General features: G+C 32.3%; 1 protein-coding gene across 1 annotated transcript in view; it reads right to left on the bottom strand.

The window, feature by feature from the left end:
* The window catches only part of LOC124531979 (ATP-binding cassette sub-family G member 1-like), a 79,673-nt gene that overhangs the window by 5,094 nt on the left and 52,427 nt on the right, over positions 1–22,152 (bottom strand). Inside the window, exons 2-5 of the mRNA XM_047106583.1 lie at positions 19,043–19,160; positions 17,505–17,694; positions 12,280–12,425; positions 6,465–6,624 (exon numbers count right to left, since the gene is read on the bottom strand). Of these exons, the coding sequence (XP_046962539.1) occupies positions 6,465–6,624; positions 12,280–12,425; positions 17,505–17,694; positions 19,043–19,160 (614 nt within the window). The remainder of the gene's footprint in view (positions 1–6,464; positions 6,625–12,279; positions 12,426–17,504; positions 17,695–19,042; positions 19,161–22,152) is intronic.

Genomic DNA, 22,152 nt, shown 5'->3' with positions numbered 1-22,152 from the left:
AAACACGGCATCCGCCAATGAGTGCGTTCAACAGTGAAGGCAAACATGTTGAGGATACACGTAATTGTCGGAAGAAACATTAGCATATAACATAAACGACAGCTAGCTTATATTGCTTTCTAAGGGGGCAAGACCTCTTAATAACAACACAGAGTTATGGTTTTGGGCACGGCCTTTTTAAAATAAACTTCGTGTCCAGAAAAACACAATGCTCAATGATAATCATATTTCGATAAACCATTTTTTATACGTAATACGTTATAAAATTATGTGCCCATTTTATAATAAATCATTTTTTTAAATTTAATATTAAAAATGAAATAAGTATTATCCCATGACAAAATTCTGGTTACGCATATGTCAAAACATATTGTGAATTTTAAGCTCGGAATATATTCATTTTATTTAAAACTTACATTTAAAAGACATAAAGAAACGATACCGTTACCGTTTCTATATAGATATTACAATTTTATCGTTTCCTTGAGAAATACGACTAATCGTAAATACAGAATGGAGAAAGCTTTTAAGTACGAAATACTTCAAATGGCTCTAAACCTTCCTTTAAGGTACATTAAATATTATTTAATATATCTCTGAACTCATACCTACAATATCAATCAACTTAATCTATTATTTTAAAAAAATGTCACATTCATTATATATATATACAAGTAAGGACATATATGAGGAGAAAAGATTCATATTTCTGAAGCATTATATACGTTTAAAAATAATATAACAAAACGAATTTTGTTAAATTTAAAAGTTCTCCAATAGACCTGAGATAGAAATACAGAAATCAACGAAAGTGGGGATTACTACGAAAGTTTTGAAAGCTTTATTCTCCTTGGAAACTGCGGACCCGATAATAAAAGTCACAAATAAGATGTAGTGGCATGGAAAGAAATATGAAAATTGCAAGAAGTTCGGAACTACGCGATAGTTTTATTTCATGGTCTCACGGAATGAGTGTTAAATAATACTTTTTAACCGTTTAAGTTTAAATATTTTATGAATATTAGATAATTTGTTCTTACCCCAGTTTTAATGTGAAGATTTTATTTATCGATCTAAACACGGTGATACTAAGGATATTCCTTTTGCAACATTTTCATTTAAATGTAATGTTGAAGCATTACAATGAAAACATATGTTACGAAGAAAATATTTTTTTATCCACGCAATACAGCAATCGTATCGATTAGTGGTTTCGATTAGTAGTTTTTAATTACTTTGTAAGACAACTCACAACTTAAAACATCCTAATATGACATTTCATTCTTTTAAATAATTTTCAACCTGTACCTGCTTTAACTCTCTAAAAAAGTGCAGCATTTTTAAAATGAATACACATTAAACAATACATTTTAAGCAATGATTTTTTATGTCTTTAATTTAGTGGATTATTATTCCCTTGAAATGTTTTAGGATAAGCTAAGAGCATTCCAGTTCAGTTGCTTAGTACTCGTCTTCTCAATTAATAAACTTACAAAGCTATGAAATTTGCCTTAGTGACAGTTGAAGGAGATTACAAAGGATCGTATATACCCATTGAATGGGAAGATAAACCAAATCCAATTTGAATAAGATCTTGATTATATTATAAATGTTTTTTTTTCTAAATACAATTTTAAATTGAATTCTTCCTTAAATCTTAATCGTGCGTAACGTCGAAGATCTCATTGAATAAATAATTTGATGTGGGTTAAAAGTTTTTGATTGGCACATTCGGTACCGCTGTCAGCTAAGTTAATTAGCCTGCTTCAGTACAATCAAACTTCGTAGTTCCGTAGGCGGGAAATATTACGGTCTATTAGCTCAGTCTGATGACTTTGGCAAAAGTAAAATTCTTGCGTAGAAATTTCACTGAGCTTGAAGTTTTTGAATCCATTAACCGTATTTATTGTGATATTTTTACACTACAGGAAGTAGAAAAAAACACTACATTGAGCATTATAAAAAGATTAAGATTTTTTTTAAATCTGCGTGTTATTTGGTGGTAGGATTTTTAAGGCCATAATGCAACATTCGGTTTGAAGGAGGAGTGAGCCAGTGTAACTACAGGCACAAGGGATATATCATCTTAGTTCCTAAGGGTGGTGGCGCATTGACACTAAAACTATTTATAACGGATGAATCGCGTATATTAATTATTTTTAAACATCCCGACGTTTCGATCACTTTGCAGTGTTCGTGGTCACGGGCAGACTAAGATGACATTTGTCTATTTGAAGAACAAAGGAAATATTATTAACAACTACCGCCAACGATTTCTCAATTGATATCTTGAGTAACGTTCCGGTTGCACGCAGAAGGCACTAACTGTATCTTTAGGTCTTGCAGTCTGTTGGATTTGGGATTTTAAATTTTTAATAAGTGGATCCCAGATCCCAGGTGTTAGAAAGTCTCCAACCATCTTCTCTATTGAAGTTCGGATGTTTTTGAATTTCAATAGCCTCGCGTATCATTCTAGGAATGAATCTGTGTTCTCTAGCGAGGATCTGTGGTTTATCAAATCGGATAAAATGGTTAGGTTTATCCAGAGCATGTTCACAGACTGCAGACTTAGAAGAACGCCTATTTTTGACATCTCCTATATGTTCCTTGACCCTGGTACCGATACTTCTCTTTTTTTTTTGGCCTATGTAAGATAAACCACACTCACATTCGAGTTTATATACTCCTGCAGTTTGTAAAGGTATATTACTCTTGATAGGTCTCAAGAACTGGCTCACTTTCTTATGAGGCTTGTAAACGGTTTTAATTGAAGCTCGCTTCAAGATGTTGCCAATCCTGTCTGTAACTCCCTTCACATATGGTAGAAATGCAGGTTGTCGCTCAACTGTGGGTGGCTTGATACGGCTTCTGCGATGCTGGCGAGGCACGGGCAGCTTGTTTTGGTGGAGTGCAAGCTTGACCTGACGTAGCTCGTCCTCTAGGTGTTCAGCATCGCAGAGATGGTGGGCTCTCTGAAACAAAGATTTGCCAACGGTAGCTAACTGGCTAGGGTGGTGGTGCGAGTCACCATTGAGGTATTTGTTGGTGTGTGTGGGTTTCCTATAAACTGTGTGACTTAATGTATTGTCAGGATTCCTGACAATAAGGATGTCAAGGAAAGCTAAAGAATTATTTGCCTCTAATTCCATAGTAAATTGAATGTTTTTATTTATAGAATTAAGATGTACTAAAAATGCAGATGTCAGATCACTAGGTAATATTGTGAAAGTGTCATCTACGTACCGTTTATAAAACCTAGGTGTTATAGGTCCGGAGCGAAGAGCCCTCTCCTCCAGGTCTTCCATGAATAAATCGGCGACCACGGGGGATACTGGAGAACCCATGGCTACCCCGTCAACTTGTACATAGAATTCATCATTCCACAATAAATAACCAGATGTGAGGCAGTGATGTAACAGCTCTGCATATTCAATAGGCATGTTGTGTGTCTGTAGTTTCCTCTTGACAATTTCGATGCAGTCTTGTATGGGTAAGCAGGTAAACAATGACTGGACATCAAAACTAACCATTGTCTCGTTGTTGGTTAATTTAAGGTCTTTGATTTCACCAACAAACTGGTAAGAATCCCTGACATACGGATAAAAAATCACTCGTGCCTACATGTGCAAAGCCTCCAAAACTGTATGGGTTACCTAAGATCCACAAAACTGGTGCTCCGCTGCGTCCTATTGTAAGCCAAATCGATACACCAACATATAGATTGGCTCAACACATAGCAAGGACACTATCACCCCTCCGAGGACACACTGCGGCGTATGTCAGGGATTCTTACCAGTTTGTTGGTGAAATCAAAGACCTTAAATTAACCAACAACGAGACAATGGTTAGTTTTGATGTCCAGTCATTGTTTACCTGCTTACCCATACAAGACTGCATCGAAATTGTCAAGAGGAAACTACAGACACACAACATGCCTATTGAATATGCAGAGCTGTTACATCACTGCCTCACATCTGGTTATTTATTGTGGAATGATGAATTCTATGTACAAGTTGACGGGGTAGCCATGGGTTCTCCAGTATCCCCCGTGGTCGCCGATTTATTCATGGAAGACCTGGAGGAGAGGGCTCTTCGCTCCGGACCTATAACACCTAGGTTTTATAAACGGTACGTAGATGACACTTTCACAATATTACCTAGTGATCTGACATCTGCATTTTTAGTACATCTTAATTCTATAAATAAAAACATTCAATTTACTATGGAATTAGAGGCAAATAATTCTTTAGCTTTCCTTGACATCCTTATTGTCAGGAATCCTGACAATACATTAAGTCACACAGTTTATAGGAAACCCACACACACCAACAAATACCTCAATGGTGACTCGCACCACCACCCTAGCCAGTTAGCTACCGTTGGCAAATCTTTGTTTCAGAGAGCCCACCATCTCTGCGATGCTGAACACCTAGAGGACGAGCTACGTCAGGTCAAGCTTGCACTCCACCAAAACAAGCTGCCCGTGCCTCGCCAGCATCGCAGAAGCCGTATCAAGCCACCCACAGTTGAGCGACAACCTGCATTTCTACCATATGTGAAGGGAGTTACAGACAGGATTGGCAACATCTTGAAGCGAGCTTCAATTAAAACCGTTTACAAGCCTCATAAGAAAGTGAGCCAGTTCTTGAGACCTATCAAGAGTAATATACCTTTACAAACTGCAGGAGTATATAAACTCGAATGTGAGTGTGGTTTATCTTACATAGGCCAAAAAAAAAAGAGAAGTATCGGTACCAGGGTCAAGGAACATATAGGAGATGTCAAAAATAGGCGTTCTTCTAAGTCTGCAGTCTGTGAACATGCTCTGGATAAACCTAACCATTTTATCCGATTTGATAAACCACAGATCCTCGCTAGAGAACACAGATTCATTCCTAGAATGATACGCGAGGCTATTGAAATTCAAAAACATCCGAACTTCAATAGAGAAGATGGTTGGAGACTTTCTAACACCTGGGATCCACTTATTAAAAATTTAAAATCCCAAATCCAACAGACTGCAAGACCTAAAGATACAGTTAGTGCCTTCTGCGTGCAACCGGAACGTTACTCAAGATATCAATTGAGAAATCGTTGGCGGTAGTTGTTAATAATATTTCCTTTGTTCTTCAAATAGACAAATGTCATCTTAGTCTGCCCGTGACCACGAACACTGCAAAGTGATCGAAACGTCGGGATGTTTAAAAATAATTAATATACGCGATTCATCCGTTATAAATAGTTTTATTTAAATGTGTAATCATCGCGAAAATTTAAGACAACATTATGCATTGACACTATTTTTTATGGCTAATATTTCTTGCAGTGCAAATATCTATGGGTGGAGGTGAACGCTTATCATTTGGTGGGCCATTTGCGCGACCGTCTGCCTATATCTTAAAAAAAACATAGTCTAACCTAATAATTTATTTCGTAATTACGGAATTATTATTTATTTATATTCTGTACTCTCTTTTTTCTGGAGTTGAGAATAAATAACGCCGGGTCTAATAAGCAGTTGCGTACTATGCCTTTAGGTTAATCCGACCTCTGATAGAGTATAATATACATATTTCTTCTGTTAAATCAGCTAAATGTTTATGTATACTAATAGACTAACAGTTTATTTTCATTTAAGTAGTAATTCACTATTCATTTCAACGGTTATATACGTACATATATATTGATTTTTCTTTTAAAAACATGTCGTATACCCACTCATTATTCTTACAAATATATAGGTGTGTATATGAAATATTGTATACTTTATGCGTATCCTTACAGTGACAAAATTTGTCCCCACGTGTAAAAGGGTTATTTTTTACGTGTTACGTCAATTCATTGTGATCGTAAAAACTATGAAACCTTCATTACATTTTCAAGGTACCTTTATATATGAAATGATCTTATTTTCATTAGTCATAATACTAGCGTAGGTACTCTCTTCAAACCGGAACAGTACTACCATAATTTGTACAATATTTGATCCAGACATTATTTTATATTGTTAGTAACAATATGAATTCATATTTCGTAAAGCTATTATTTAAAAATAGCTTTTGCTTGTGTCGAAGGGTTAGTTTTTGGGCTACAGATTTCGAAGACCTCTTTTCAAACAGAGTGTGACCATTAAATCGTTTCTAGACGTTTTAAGCCGAACGTATTCTTATTGACAAACATACCATTTTATTTTAATGAAGAAAGTACGTCCTTTAAAATTTCCTGACTTATGTGATAAGTTAAATGTATTTATGTAATAGTGCTAAATAATAATTATTAGGGTAAGGCTATCTCTCATGATAAGGGTTGGAACTTTTTCCGTCACCACCAAATACGAGATGGATTATACAATAACAAATTAGCATATGAAAATGCACGGTCATTGAGCTTGTACTGGCAGTCTTTTCAGGGCCATCTCAAGCCCTAACTAAGTTTAGTAAGCATTTATGTGTCAATTTTTTTACCTGGTAACAGCACAGTCCTCTAGCCAAGACGTAAACTCTATCAAAAAGTGAGAACAGTGAGGCCGATGGCTGATGTATTGTGCATATAATTGTTCTTCCTTGTCGTGATAGGAGTCTTAAAAGCACAACCAGTTGCCGAATAGATACCACGTCGAGTCCACTGAAAACAAATTATGTAAAAAAATAAATGATTTGATACTAAAATTTTGATTAATTTCAACGTTTTGATATTTTCTAAAATATTATGTAAAAGACATTAAGCTGTAAGTCTTGATGACTTATAGTTTAATTTTGTTACAACTTTACGTTCATACATATATTCTTTAATCATTGATGCACTAAAAATAATATTACAATTAAAAAATGTGTGAAGATTTTAATTACTTTATTATTTTATAATTCATTTTATAAAACAATACATTAGTTAAAATTATGTAAAAAAGGAATTAAAAAGGAAAATAAGATGAGCTCAAAAATGTTTTCTTTGCAAGATATATTTTTTCAGATTTTATTACTATCAAATTCTTAATATCGCTTAATACACAAATCGTTCGTGATCACTCATTACTTTGGCTGTGTAAATATTTTCAATTTGTTTAAACAGTTGATTCCCATATTTCGACTTAATATTAAAGTTGTGATTTCACTACAAGAAATATATTTTATAAATCCATTGGATACTCTACGTAATTCTTCGACATTACAAACATTACATTAGCTTAGATCTTACAGATTCAATATGCAACTCAAAGTAAGTATTTTTGGCAGGCGCGGTATGAACTAAGTCGTGTAAAATGTAGTGGTGACTTGTTAACATTTTCTTGTGCCTTTCCTATCCTGAGCTATATTGAAAATTTCAAATCTCTTACTCATCGGGAAGCTAAGTTAAAGTTTAAAAACAATTACGATATTTCGACCGATAATTAACATATTATGTTTTGTTCTAACAGACGATCCAAAGTGAAAATTCGAGAATAAGAAAAATATATCGAGTGGACACATCCAATGGAATGGAAAAACCAACATATTGAAACAAAAAACTAAATATTATACATTTCGACAGATAAAACATAATTAAGTTATTTATTATGTCCTATAAAATAAAGATAACGTGATAACCTAAGTAACGATTTTGGAACAAATTTTTAGACAATCCCTATTGACAGCAAAAGGACTTTCTTTATTGTCGCTCGTAAAATAAATATTGCCATTTTAATGAACATTTCGACAGCTGGCAAATATTTTAAAATTAGTTCTTGCCATTTATACAGACTGATGCTACATATACCTACATATATGCATTGCGGCTTGCTAGATGTATCCAACTTTAGGCAACCAGTGTCTTCAACTACGTGAATTAAAATTATAGTGTTGCTAGTTTAAGGTGTGTAAATAACGATATTAAAATAATATAGCTTTTTTTGCACTATCATTGATAGTCGAATATAGTAAAATCTTTATCGCCGATATCGACTGCAGGTAGATACTGTGTGGTTGAATCAATCTGAATACACAACGAGCATTCACGACACAATACGATTCATATGTAATATCTGTATTGAACACAATTTACTAATCTACATTAAAATATAAATTGAAACAAGAGAATTCACTCAGCACTACAAGTTTTGACGAACATTTGAAACAACTGCTAACAGAATAAGTTTGTTTAGAAAGTCGAGTGTGTCTAAAGCATTTCGCCACTGAGTTATACCGAAATTTATAACCTAAAACATTTGAAACTTTACACAAAACATACATATGTTGAGTATAATCCGTTATATAGTTGTGATCGTAGCAGATTAGGTTTACATTTTGATAACTCAAAATGTTCAAGTATCTTTATAAGCTGTATTAAGAGTACTGACAAGAATAAGTAAATTAAGTTTTGCTTTTAATGAATGAGCTTTGTATTTACAGAAAGATACGTTGCCCGAGGGAATTGAACATTGATTTCGATTTTCCAAGCACGGTTCCGTTTTATCACCAATAAAAATAAATGCTACGACGGATGTGGTGATTAAGCCAATTACTTCTTATTGTGTACATGGAATCTACGTTACTTGTATTTTTCTGAATGCTCGATTTTTAATGAAGATAAAGAGGCATTGTCTTTCGATGGTGTTATTATATGAATATTGTAAAGATTTAGGTTTTGAGGTGCTTGTTGATATTTAACTTGCATTTTATGACGGTACTGTCTAAGTTAATTATGTCCATATTTATTTATTTATTTATTTATTTATTTATATTATAAATGTGATAGTAACTCTGTCTGTCTGTTGCTTTTTCACGACCAAATCTATAAACCGAATTTGATGAAATTTGGTATGAAGCAAACTTGAACTCCAAGAAAAACATAGGCTACATGTTTTCTCTGACACATAACAACCAACACCCTAAAACGCAAGCAAAGCTGCGGGCGACTACCAGTAACCAATTCAAGAATACAAGGTTTCAATAGACTTGTGAATCTACTACATACATATTTCTAAAAATGTCCAACGCAGTATTCATCCATTTTCAAGATACGGCAAATAAAGATAACGAAAATGTTTAAAAAAATGAAAAATCTTTAAGTTTTAAATGTATTCGTCAATTAGTTTGAATCAAATCATTTAAAATAAAATTTAGATTACAAGATAATTCTGTTAAAAGTAGAATAAAATAACTGAAATTTGTTACACTAATATAATATTAAGTAATAATTGGAGTACTTAGGTTATTATAAATATGATTATAATAAATGTTTGCATATATTATTTATAATGTAATTTGTATTTCTTCAAACTTCATTTGTATTCGTGACTTCGCGTCCATAATAAAAGATTACTTATGTTCATTGTGTATGGTAAATTTCAAAATGCCATATTACATATTATATCGTGATCTCAGATAAATTTAATCAAAGCGTTTATAAGATTTTCCGTTGTTAGCAGTTCATTTGCATATTTAACAATACACGAAGTAACTTGTATTATGAAATTATATTAACAAATTACCTCGTAATTTTTATCTATTGTCTGGGATATTTTATATAATTCAATATGGCGATTCGTTTTAAATATTTTCCTTTTCAACATATCGTCTAAACGGCCCAGCTTCGTCAATCATATATGCTAATGTTGGGATAACGAATCAGATATCAATTTAAACAAACAAAGTCAAACAGTATTTGCGTATTTATGGATCAGAGTTCCGTAATAAAATTTATGGATTATTTAAATTTATTGATATTGGAAATGTGGATTAACTTTACGAAGTTCGTTTATCAAATATTCAACGGACTTAAATATATTATCGAATGGTTTTTATGCGTACCTATACTGTAAGCGGGTTCCACCTTGATTATTATTTAAGTATTAATTGTGGATGTTAATCTGAATACTGATTTATGATTTTTTTAAATATTTCGATGTAATTTTATTATTTTTGTTACGTAACATATGATGCGGAAATAATATCCCACCAAAACATTAAATGTAAAAAAATGCCAAGTCTCTCGTTGCAGTCTCACCATCGTAAAAAGTTTTGAGATTACATAGAAGCCAAGTCCTATTCAAATTATTATGTACTTATAAATCAACATGTAGCAATTGTATCAGTAGTTTTCTTTATATTATAATTATAGTGATTTGGCAATGTACGTTGAAGGCTTTTTTATAGTGATAAGATTATAATATAAGCATATTATGACCACTGCGAGTATTCTACTTAGAAGTCTCTAAGAGTTCTTTTTTGAGATTGATGAAAGTAGCTGATTTCTTTACTGAATTGTAATTAAACTGTATTATTTTTAATGTAAAATAGCCTTTCATAACTTAGTTGTCTGGTTAAAATTATTACGAATTCAAACCTATAATATTACTAAACAAATACCTTATTCGTTTTTTTATTTTTTTATTGTGAGATTTAATTATGTGCTGCTATATTATCTACTTCAGATACGTGCACGATTGGAAACATTAAAAATGTAGTCATATTAATATTCATTACTGATATAACTGTACTGTTATTACAATTGTTATTTTATCATAATATTATTCTTAATCTGACCGACGATGAGCTAGTGTTTATTTCATTACACTGTAATATGTTTTGAAATTAATTTATTCAATAACTAATATGCGCCCAAGGCTTCGCTCGCATTTTAGCGTGTTGGTTGTCAGGTGTTAGGCAAAAAAAGTAGACTATGTTCTTTCTTGGAGTTTAAGTTTGATTCGTACCAAATTTCATCAAATTCGGTTCAGCGGTTAAGTCGTGAAAGAGCTACAGATCGACAGACAGACAGAGTTACTTTCACATTTATTGTATTAAATACAGATAATATAGATTATCTCAAAGACGAAATAATTAAATTAGTACCTGAATACCGTGTAGTTGAATCAAATTTAGGTAATACATGGAATCGTAGGTATAATTATCGTTTGGGCATGTAATTACATCGGACCACTAAGTCGGGATTCCTTTAAACTGGAAAACTAAAATCCAAATTGAATACTCATCAGAATAGTATACCTATACCACTTATAAAGTATAATTAATAATAATAGTATTTACAGTTTAATATTCAAAACAAATAGATGTAAACGAGTTAACTCCACATACAAACCACATATACAAGAAATATAAGGAATTATTTTGTATGTTTATCGTCTTATATATTCCGCTATGAAAATGCAAAGAATTTATGATAGGAGCTTTGAAATAAATCTGAAAACTTCTTGTTGTTAAAATGAAGAGTTTATTTTTCTACTTTAAAACTAAAAGTACGCATTGAAAAATAGCAAAAGTTAAAAGTATAGTAGATAAACAATATTAAATCTGCGTTTGTTTGTTAACATTATATTATTAAAGAGCTGGTTTTATATTTAACTAGCTACCCGCTCTAGCTTCGAACGGCCGCAATGCTGATACAAAATTATACTACAGAGAGTCTCACTGACTTTTTGTAATACTGATACTTTGATCATTGATCTCTTTAGTTAAGTGTTTATTTACGATACCACTTTAGAATATAAAATTATCAGTGTCTCACTATTATATTGTGCTTGTACATAGAAAACGTCCTCTTGATTCAACCTATCTATAAAAATAGAATCTGTTGTGTAATTTTAAAGACCAAAGCATACATAGGGACAGACAGTGGTAAGCGACTTTGTTTTATACTATGTAATGATAATGATGATGATAATGATAGTACAGTGTAGCGTAGAATATGAGCAAGTGGTGAAGAAAATCATTCCATCGCAAATGCCCAGGCTAAGGGAAAAATGTGATGCTCATCCATCAATCGACCAATAAGTTCGCTTTTCACATTACGCTAACCAGAAATATTGGTAAATGGGATAAGTGCTAGGAAATACTGATAATGAACTAACTCTAAAATAAATGACCCAGAATTTATCATCATTAATAGTGGATTGACTAAGATTTGATTTGTGATTCCAATTGACTCATTCTGGGTCATTTTGTATAAAACTCTTAATTATCCATATATTTAAAAGAAGAATAGATCGAATGTTCTAATCTGTGATCGTGACCTATTTTACTACGTCTTCTTCCGTCTACTAGTGCATGCTATCTTGTTAACTTCTAACCTAAGTCTGTTTTCAAATATGTAGTAGGTATATTTGCTCTAAAACTCTCTTAGACAGTTAAAATTGGATTAACCTTCATTTCAGACTTCCTAAAATAATATGATGAAAATTTTATTCAAGAATTTAATCATATTTAGATATACACTGATGTAATAATATATAATGTATTATATAAATTAACACAATACAGTAACGGTAATTAGATATTAACTTACGTGGTAGGTTCATCAAGGAAAATGATTGGTGGATTGTTAACCAATTCTAGGGCCACGGAGAGACGTTTCGATTGACCCCCCGAGAGGTGATGGGACATGGTGTCTCTGTGCTCCCAGAGTCCCAGAGTTTGAAGAATTTCCTCAACCTATTATAAAAAAAATATTATAAATATACCTTTAAGATGAAAAGTATAATATAAATAAGTAAATCATATTTGTAAATTCTTTGTAATAAATCATATCAGTTTTTAAGTTAGTGAACTTAATAAATCTATAAATAATATTTATGTTTAATTCTCTTTATGGTTAAACTTTAAGATTGTCCTGATTTGTATACCGATACCCTTGTTCGTAAAACTTTGTTCGACAGTTTTGTATTTAGTTTCGTAACTCTTTTGGGATAATAATGTTCTCGATCAATAGATACTGTTTATGGAAATATGAATGAACGTTTTCTTTAGGGCAAGAATTCATTCTTGCCCTAAAGAAAACGGATCTGCCAATAAATCATTCGTTCAATGTACACAAATTACTGCTTTTAAATTAGAGATTGCAAGTTAGCTATAGTTTTAATTACGATTATGTATTTGAGATTTTATTAATACTTTTATTTACTTCTTTGGAGAAACAATTGACTTTTGTTTTTTTAAAATTTTTATTATATATAATACAAAAAAATGTGATAACCATTTTTATTCTTAAACAAATTATTTTAATTTTCAAAATTTGTAAATATTTTTGACGTTACTCGTGGAAAGTTACGCCACTGGTTATTTGAGAAGTGAACAAAACAATATTTGATATCTCCCAGGGAAATTTTACGTAAAAGTTTATATTACTTGTTTTATACAATATATTGGAAATCCTACAATTTTATGATAGATTAGGATTTTTGATTTTAATATATTTTTATTATTTTCGAGTAGAATAGGGTGTTTACAGTGGAGAACTGTTCTTACGACATAAAATTAGCGTTTTGAAAGAGGAATTTACTAATTTATAAAAATAACAATTTATAAATATACCACTTTGGGCATGGACGTCCTCTGTTAGGAAAAGGCGTAATGCGCACCTTCTCCCCCCGCCTCAATAGGCGCCGCAGGGAACAGGGGGGGTCTCAGTACCCCGAGAATCCCCCCTAGGTGTTGGAGGCTCGCATAGGCGGGCCGACCGTCAGGGCGTCACGGTAGCATGCGTAAGCGATCCCGTGGCGCCCGCCGTAAGACGGAGAGGGTACCGCTGGTTTTTTAGTGGGTAAACCCGGTGGACCTGGGCGCACTCGGCGTCCAGGAACCGGGGAGTCCCACACACCCCCCCACCTTCCAGCACGTGGGGGAAGCGCGTAACGCGTTTTTCCAGCGAGAAAAAAAAGAAAAAAAAATGGACGTCCTCTGTGCCTGGGGTATTACAGGCGACACATGCGGTCCTCGTGATGTTTATGTTCACCCTGAGCATGAGATGTAAGAAATTATAAATTAATAAAAATATGACATTATTATTTATAGGGTCTCGCCGCCCGCGATGTTCTACTACATGTTCAAGATATTGCGATATCTTGGCTCATTTAAGATGACGGAGCGAATAATTAAGGTAAGGGGGAAGTGTATCCTTCTTACCTTTAATTAAATTTATAGTTAAAAGTCAATCATTTTATTATGTATAGAATCATTTAAAACAAATATTAAAAGTACAAATCGTTCTTGTAAATGATAAAAATCAATAAAGTTTCATAAACAAGAATACATTGAAATAATAAATCCGGTCTAGAATTTTGTTTATCCTACGTTCTGCTGCTTATCATAACTACCTTCTCAAAAAGCACCATGACCTAAACGCGGTGGGTCGTAACGACCTCGGCTAGGATATTTCATACATTACGAGTACGAACTACGCCAGCAAATTAGCTTGATATGTGAAAATAAGCCGGCGGAATGTTTGACCGAAATGAAAGCATAGAATTTGAAAGCAAATTTGTATTTGAGATATATTTTGAAATCAGAACATATTAAGAAAAGAAATGTTTTGAATTTGATATATATGGACATTAATATTTATTAATGAGAGAACGAGGTTTTTTTTCTATTTATTGTTTTATCCCAAAAAAACAACTTAGAAAACAAGAAAAAAACATAGTTTTCTTAACAGTATTTACGATTATTTTAAATCTCAAAAGAAAAAATAAAAATTAGTTTTTACTAAAAATTAATAGGTATATTGTTTAGTAGAGTTATATATCTATATTATATATATATATATATATAGAGTTTATATATATCTTTATGTACAATATGAATAAATTATTTACTTTACGAATTTCAAATTTTCTTTTTCTTCTTAACAACCGTTTTTCTTTTAACATTGTATAAACGTGTCAATAAATACATTCTTATATTAGATCTCTATTCATCATTTATGAAATTATTAACATTGTTATTTTAGCTTCCTTTGTCGTTTCCAGGTAATTTATAGTATTCCACGTTTGAAACCGATATAAATTATGTAATATATCGGAAAATGTTCAAATGTATTTGTTATGATGTTTGGAATTGTTCAACAGGAAGAAGAGAGAATATATTAATATCATTATTTCATTCGTAAGTTTTGATGAACTTTCGGTGAATTAATTTGCATTCTTAACTTGAATATGGAAATTTGTAAACTTAAAGCAAACTAGATGAAATAAAACTATACGGACATAATATAAATTATGAATGAAACATGTCATTCAAAAGATTGCGCTGTGGCATTAGATCCAAATACTGACTCTATTCCTCTCGGAACTGCAAGGCTCAGGGTTTGAATAGTAAGCGTCACTTCGAGTCTGCAAGAAGTGTGGACCAGCTTCGGTAAAGGGTTTTATCATTTTTTTAGTATCCCTCGACCAAAGAACTTTAGTTTCAAAATCCAGCATCACCGATTAATACTCGTTGGATAAAAGTGACTATTTTCTTTAGTATTTATGCAGCTTCAACTGTTGCACGAGCTTTGCAGAAGCTGTGATTTTATGTATCTGAGAAACTACCAGCGTGTTCCAATCCCAACGACCATGGCACTTTTGTTGCTCCATCAAGTATCAGGCAATATGCAAGGCAAGCACTTTTGCTATTTTTGCCTTAGATCAAATTGTTAATACCATTTTGTGTGCCCTAAATATAGTATCGTTTTTTAGGTAGGTTAGATAATTCTGATGCATTTAAACTTGACTCTATTGGGGTAAGTCTTTGGGTGGTAATGACATTTCGTAAACGGACGCCGTGGAGCAAGTGTCTTGAGGAGAGTGCCTAGGCTGACGCGTTCTGCCGATGAAGAACGGGGAGGAGACATCAACGCTTTGCGTACTTTCATATTTTTTATTTGACATATAACATACCGTTTGTTAAAGATTCAGAATAGCCAAATGTAGGTTTTTCATGTATTTTATTTTATTTTTCAAATACACCATAACAATTTTCATTACGAATATATTTCAGAAATGTATATAATTGATGTGAAACATCTCTTGGCATGATGCTCTTTTATGCCTCCGATCTTCAATCTCTATTGTTCTTTACTTACACTATAAAATATATGCTTTCACGCCACGCGTATATCTTCTGCTTCGTTGATGTAAGACTAAGAAAAATCATTGTTCTCTATGTTTTATTTATTTTATTCCATATTTATTTATTGTTCATATTAAATTATAGTTTCTCTCACTATCCATCAATTTCGACGTTTCACATGTGCGAGGCATCCCTTGACGACCACATTTTTGTCTGTTTTATAGAATTAATCTATCTTTAGTAAATAAAAATGCGAATTTATGTGTTTTACGATATAACGCTATTGACTCAATATAATTCTAGGTTAGGCACTCACTTAGACGGGTGTTTCGTTAAGAAATAAGTCTATTTCTCAATACTTGAGTATAGTCCCTTTCAAATACTGCTTCTTAAAGTTCTTTAAATATAAGTATGTTCAGGTATGTCGCGTATTACAAAATAGTTGTTTCCTGCGACATTGCCACTCGGAACAAGCTAATTGTTCATAATAAGATATGTTTGGTAAATACAAAAACAAACAGTTTTAAAACACTCGCTATCCGAATTTATCTCTAAGCTTAGTATCCGTTTTGTAACATTTTTATCAGTTCAAACTAGCTTAAATGCTTATATTGAATATATCATATACTGAATTTTACGTGATTTGATTCTATTTTTTATCCTCTTTATATCGAAATAAGTGCTTCTTACAATTTTTAATTTATTCATAACTACATTTATTTGATTATATTATGTGAATTAAGTGAAAATAAGCAAATAAAATACGTTTCTCTGTGTTCGCTTAAATCGTACTGATATTTAAAAGTCAATCTTCAAGTAAGCAAACTTAAAAATAGTCATGCTGTTTCTAAGGTTAGACGGGCTAAATTTATTTTTATTTTATAGGGGGCAAACGAGCAGGAGGATGTAAATAACATAACACTTGATGGAAAGTGATTACCACCGCTCATGGACATCTGCATCACCCGGCTAGCAGGTGCGTAACCGGATAAATATATAATAATAATAATTTATTTATTTATTTATTTATTTAAGGTTCGTCAAGTTACAAATCAAATGGGTTGATACGTTACAATTATAATAAAGCTACGTAAATATTAACAATTTGTAACTTTGTGTAGACAAACACCACATGCATATACATTTAAGTGAGAAAGAAGCTAATGAGTAATAAAGTTATACAATAAAATATGATTCTTATCTAATAGAAAAAAAAAAGAGAAAACCGTAGTAAGGATAAATTACACATAAAACAGTATAAAAATAAAAATAAAATACAGACAAATAAAATTTAAATACACAGACATTAAGGATAACTTAGTCGTTTCTTTTTGAGACTGTCAGGTGTACACGAAAAGATACCTATTTGTTCGGCATATTTATTTGATAAGCGACTCAAACGCGGAATAGGTGAGTTAGCACCGAGTATTGTTCGACGGATTGGTGGCACAAAAGGTGCAATAGGGTTACGCGGATATTTATAAGGCACTCTTAATCGTAGACGTGATAGGATCTTTGGACAATTATAATGAGAGTTAAGTAATTTGTTGAGAAAGACTAAATCTAGAATGTCCTCACGTTCTTTTAGTGAGCTCATTTCAAAGTACCTTAACCTATCAGCATATGACTTAACATCCTCTGCTTAATGCTTTAAAGAAGTATTGATTGTAATATTTTACTCACTATTAGTTCTTTTTCGGCTCTACCCAATTCTTTTCCGAGTTTAAGATCAGCGGCTATCAACATGGACTCGCTGACTGTGAGCCTGGGTTGCAGAAGGTCATCTTGCATAATGTAGCTGCTGAGTTTCTTGAATAACCTCATGTCTCGCGCATGGCCATTGACCGTGATCCGACCGTTTACACCATTTGATCTGGAATTAATAATTGTTTTGTTAATTATATGATAGCTTAACGATATTTTAAGTACAATGAATATCCTTTTGTATATATGTTGCAGGACCTATAAAAAAATAGTTGGTGGTAGGGCTTTGTGCAAGCCCGCCGGGGTAGGTCCCACCTACTCATCAGATACTCATCAGTATATATTTGTTGTGCTCCGATTTGAAGGGTGAGTGATTCAGTGTAAGAACAGGCACAAAGGATATAACATCTTAGTTTCCAAGGTTGGTGGCGCATAGGCGATGTGAGGAATGGTTAAGAAATAATTCTTATAGCACCATTGTCTGTAGCGGTTGTGACCACTTACCTATGCTTGCCCGTTAATCTATACTATGAACAAATAATTACAAGATTTTTTTACAATTCGTTACATCATCAATGCACCACCAACCTTGGAAACCAAGATGTTATACCTCTCGTACCTAGTACTAGTTCGCTCATCGTTCAATCCGGATCACATCAACTGTTGGTGAAATATACAGTGCTTGCACAAATCCAAATAATTATATTACGGCGGTTTTCACAAAGCATGGCTATTGTGCCTTGACCGTGCTCAAGCATCAGTAGAGTAATCGGCATGGTCACTGTGTCGTGATCTTGTGCATGTGAAAAGGAAGTGATACACGTTTACATCTTTGTAATATAGTGATGAAAACTGCCAACGTGCTAAGAAAGATTGCTAGCCCAAAAATTGGTCAGCTTCTCAACACCGCGGTGGCTCCGATTTTTATATTCATTTTAAGTCATATCTAGCATATGGAATTCGCTTATAGTGCAGATTGGAGCAGCTTCAGCCTTTGTTATATTTTTTATTGCATTGAGATATGGCGTCGACTGCGATGGAAATGTTAAGCGTAGCTGTAGTTCTGCTGTTGCTGTTCGCATAAATACATCTCGTAAGTTTATGAGTTTTGGTCATTGTTAGAGATCTCGTTTGTGAGTTACCCCGATTAGAAAGCCTGCTTGCGATTTATAATTTATACTTTTTCAAGGAGTTTTTATTAATATTTAAGATTAAATTTTAATCAACATAAGTTAAAACATAGGTAAACATATATACTTTAAGTACAATATATGTGTAATGTTTACACGATTTTAATAGTTTGCTTTGCTGGCAATCGTTTACTTTACAATAGATGAAAGTAATCACATAAAGGTAACACAGTTATGCCACAGATTAGATAATGCCATCTAATTTAAATAAGAACTTAATTATTCCAAAAATTCAGCTCAGTAAAAAGTTCTTCATATATTTAATGAACTCGACAAACATTTCTTGGAATATTTAGCGTAGGTAATTAGCTTTAAATTCATACTCACGTATATCCAGCGAGTATGTTCAGCAGTGTAGACTTGCCAGCGCCAGATGGTCCCAAGATGCAAGTTAATTCACCTGATCGAAATTCGCCCGATACGTTGTGTAAAATACGACGTTCACCTGTGAACAACAAGGCACATTGAAAGTTACATATTTAATACCAGAGACATAAATAAAATTTTAACAAAAAGAAAAAACCGACTTCAAACAAAACACTATTTTAAAACAAATGAATATGCACGAAAAAGTAATAAAAATAATTGCGTATTCAACATATTTTTTAGAGTCTTCCTAAGTTAAATGAAATGAAAAATATTAGACTACTTAAAAGTCGATTAACGATTATATCATGTAGTTATAATTATTGGTATATTTGGAGCCGGTGTCAGCCATGGTGCCCTTGCCCCAACAATCAAAAGAAAGAAGCGATACCAGCCCCTTGATTGATCCAGTATATTATTGTGTAAAAGGTAATTTGTAAAAAACATATTTGTTAAAGTATTCTCGTATTGTTTTTTGATAGATATACTGTAGGGTTTTATTGGCTGACACCGACTCCAAATATAACAATAATTATAACTACATGATTATACATATAATATATATATACATAGAAATTAAAATGGGACCCCACGGGAAGCACTACCTTTCAAACAAAAAAAAATTATCAAAATCGGTCCACCCAGTGAAAAGTTATGAGGTAACAAACATAAAAAAAAAAAAAAAAAAAAAAAATAATACAGACGAATTGATAACCTCCTCCTTTTGGAAGTCGGTTGAAAATGTGGCGTAATTGATTTTATTCTTTATTCAAATAATTTAAAAAATGTCAATTTTCAGAACGACTACAGTACTTTTCGTTATTTAAAAAAAAACGAAGTGTTGCCTACACTAACTAATATGTCGAGATTTAACAAAAGTCGTACTTTTTTTCAAAACTCAAAAGCAACGTCAATATTGGAATGAAAGACGAGTATTAACGTTCATTTTACTTCATACTTTTTGTTCATACTAACTTCACGTTTATATGCACTTCAAAGTTGGCATGTTGCATTAGTTGATGATGATTTTCGTGCATAACCAAACGGGCTTGTATAAAATATCCAAAGAATTTTTTGCCTTTCGACACTGACATATTATAATAATACAATACTTAAGTCTAAAATAATTACATAGATATAAGGAAACAAAATGCCTTTGCTATTATATGCAGTTACTATTATTTTAATAACATATCAATAGAGAAATAAGCGATTATTTAACATAGTATTACAGAAAATAAATAAGATATTAAGAATTACGTAATGGATTTTTTAACCTGACGGTAGGAACGGATAAAGTGCTATAGGTCTATGTTATTTAGTCCCGCTATCAACCTAAATACATTTTACGTCTTAGATGATAATAATACCGATAATAATAGCTTTATTATAATCTAGTTAAAATCTGGTAGCGTATTGATGTTCATCTTAATTCACCATTGCGCTTAACTGATATACGAACGAACGTTCTTATGTTTGCGGAATGAATCTCGTAAGTTGATGTTATGATATGCCAAAAACCTTCGCATAATTGCAAACAATAACTAAGTATACGAAGTTCCTACACAAACATATAAGCGATGTACAACTCGTTAAATATAAGATTTATGTTTTTCTGGTGAAATGATATTCAAATTTGAAATGTAAAGGAAGTAACGTATGTACATAGATAAAAAGGATTACAAATTTATGTAGAATATTGTAGTTAACATAGACAAAATGTCATATAAAATAAATGTAGTGCAGGTCCACACGTAGGCGCCAACAATTAGTTTAGAAACTATTAACAAAGTATTCTTTTTTGCACGCACTTTTAGTTGCACATGTTTAAATTGTAGGTTCTACTTAGATCCGAAAAAAAAAACCAGCAGTACATCTCATACACAAATCAACTAGCAAGCTGCCGAGTTTTAATATTGAACTAATGTCTTATGCCCTTAAATATAATTCAATGTAATTTTATATACTATATAATATATAATATAATATATATAATACAAAAAACAAATATGAATCAATAATTCCAGAGTAAAAATAGTCCAGAGTAATTAATAAACTTTCATTTTGACTAAATATTTGCATACAAATGTAATATTGCTTATTGCACGAGATTCTCTTCATTTTCACATGTTTGATGTAAGATGTGGTAGTAAATCTTTAACTTCCTACGTCGGAAATAAAATTCACAGCGCCCTACTTGAATAGCTATAACTTAGGAAAAATTCCAAGAAAAAATATTGATTTTTTCTTATAGCTATATTTATAGCACGTATGGATATTTGATACAACTGTAAATAAGAAACGAAAAATTACAACTGCAGTTCAGTTTAATGATCACAATGTTAAAGTTATTGAAACATCTAATATTTTATGTTTAAACGCTTCATGTAGATAATTATATTGGAAGCACTAAAACGTTGTAATATGAACTTGTTACTTTAGATATATTTTGAGATACCTTCTTAAATAAACAGATGATAAACACTCAAGGTATATTGTACGATACTTTGGCCCTAGGTACTATACGGGCAAATGGATTGGTCAGCGAATATTCACATTATGACTGATTACAAAATAGGACAAAACAAAAATAATATCAAATATAAGCGGTATGAAGTCGTGGCACGGCTAGTAGTGTCTGATATGAAACTATAACCAATAGCAAACGCATTACCTTATTAATTAATTCATTTGTTACACCTTAGATTATAATGATACAAGTAATAATATGTGTGAAACAGGTACTGGTCTGTTCAATGCAGAATTTTTAATTAAAACCGGTTTATTGTATTTGTATTAATATTGACAGTAGGCCTAAAAAGGTATTTGTTCCGGCTTCGCGTGGGAAATATTAGACGTACCCACGTAACCACGTCCTTTTTTCACGAGTTATCCAAACATAACATGAGAGAAATCATAGAAAATATTGGTTCAAATTGCAAATATATATACTGCAATCAAAAAAAATCAAAATCAAAATAAACTTTATTCAAGTAGGCTTTTATAAGCACTTTTGAATCGTCATTTTACAATTAAGTGAAGCTACCACCGGTTCGGAAAGTAGATTCTAC

This window comes from Vanessa cardui, chromosome 8 (genome assembly GCF_905220365.1).
Source record: "Vanessa cardui chromosome 8, ilVanCard2.1, whole genome shotgun sequence".
NCBI lineage: Eukaryota > Metazoa > Arthropoda > Insecta > Lepidoptera > Nymphalidae > Vanessa > Vanessa cardui.
Note: the sequence above shows the minus strand (reverse complement) of the source record. Positions and strands in the feature narration are given on the sequence as shown.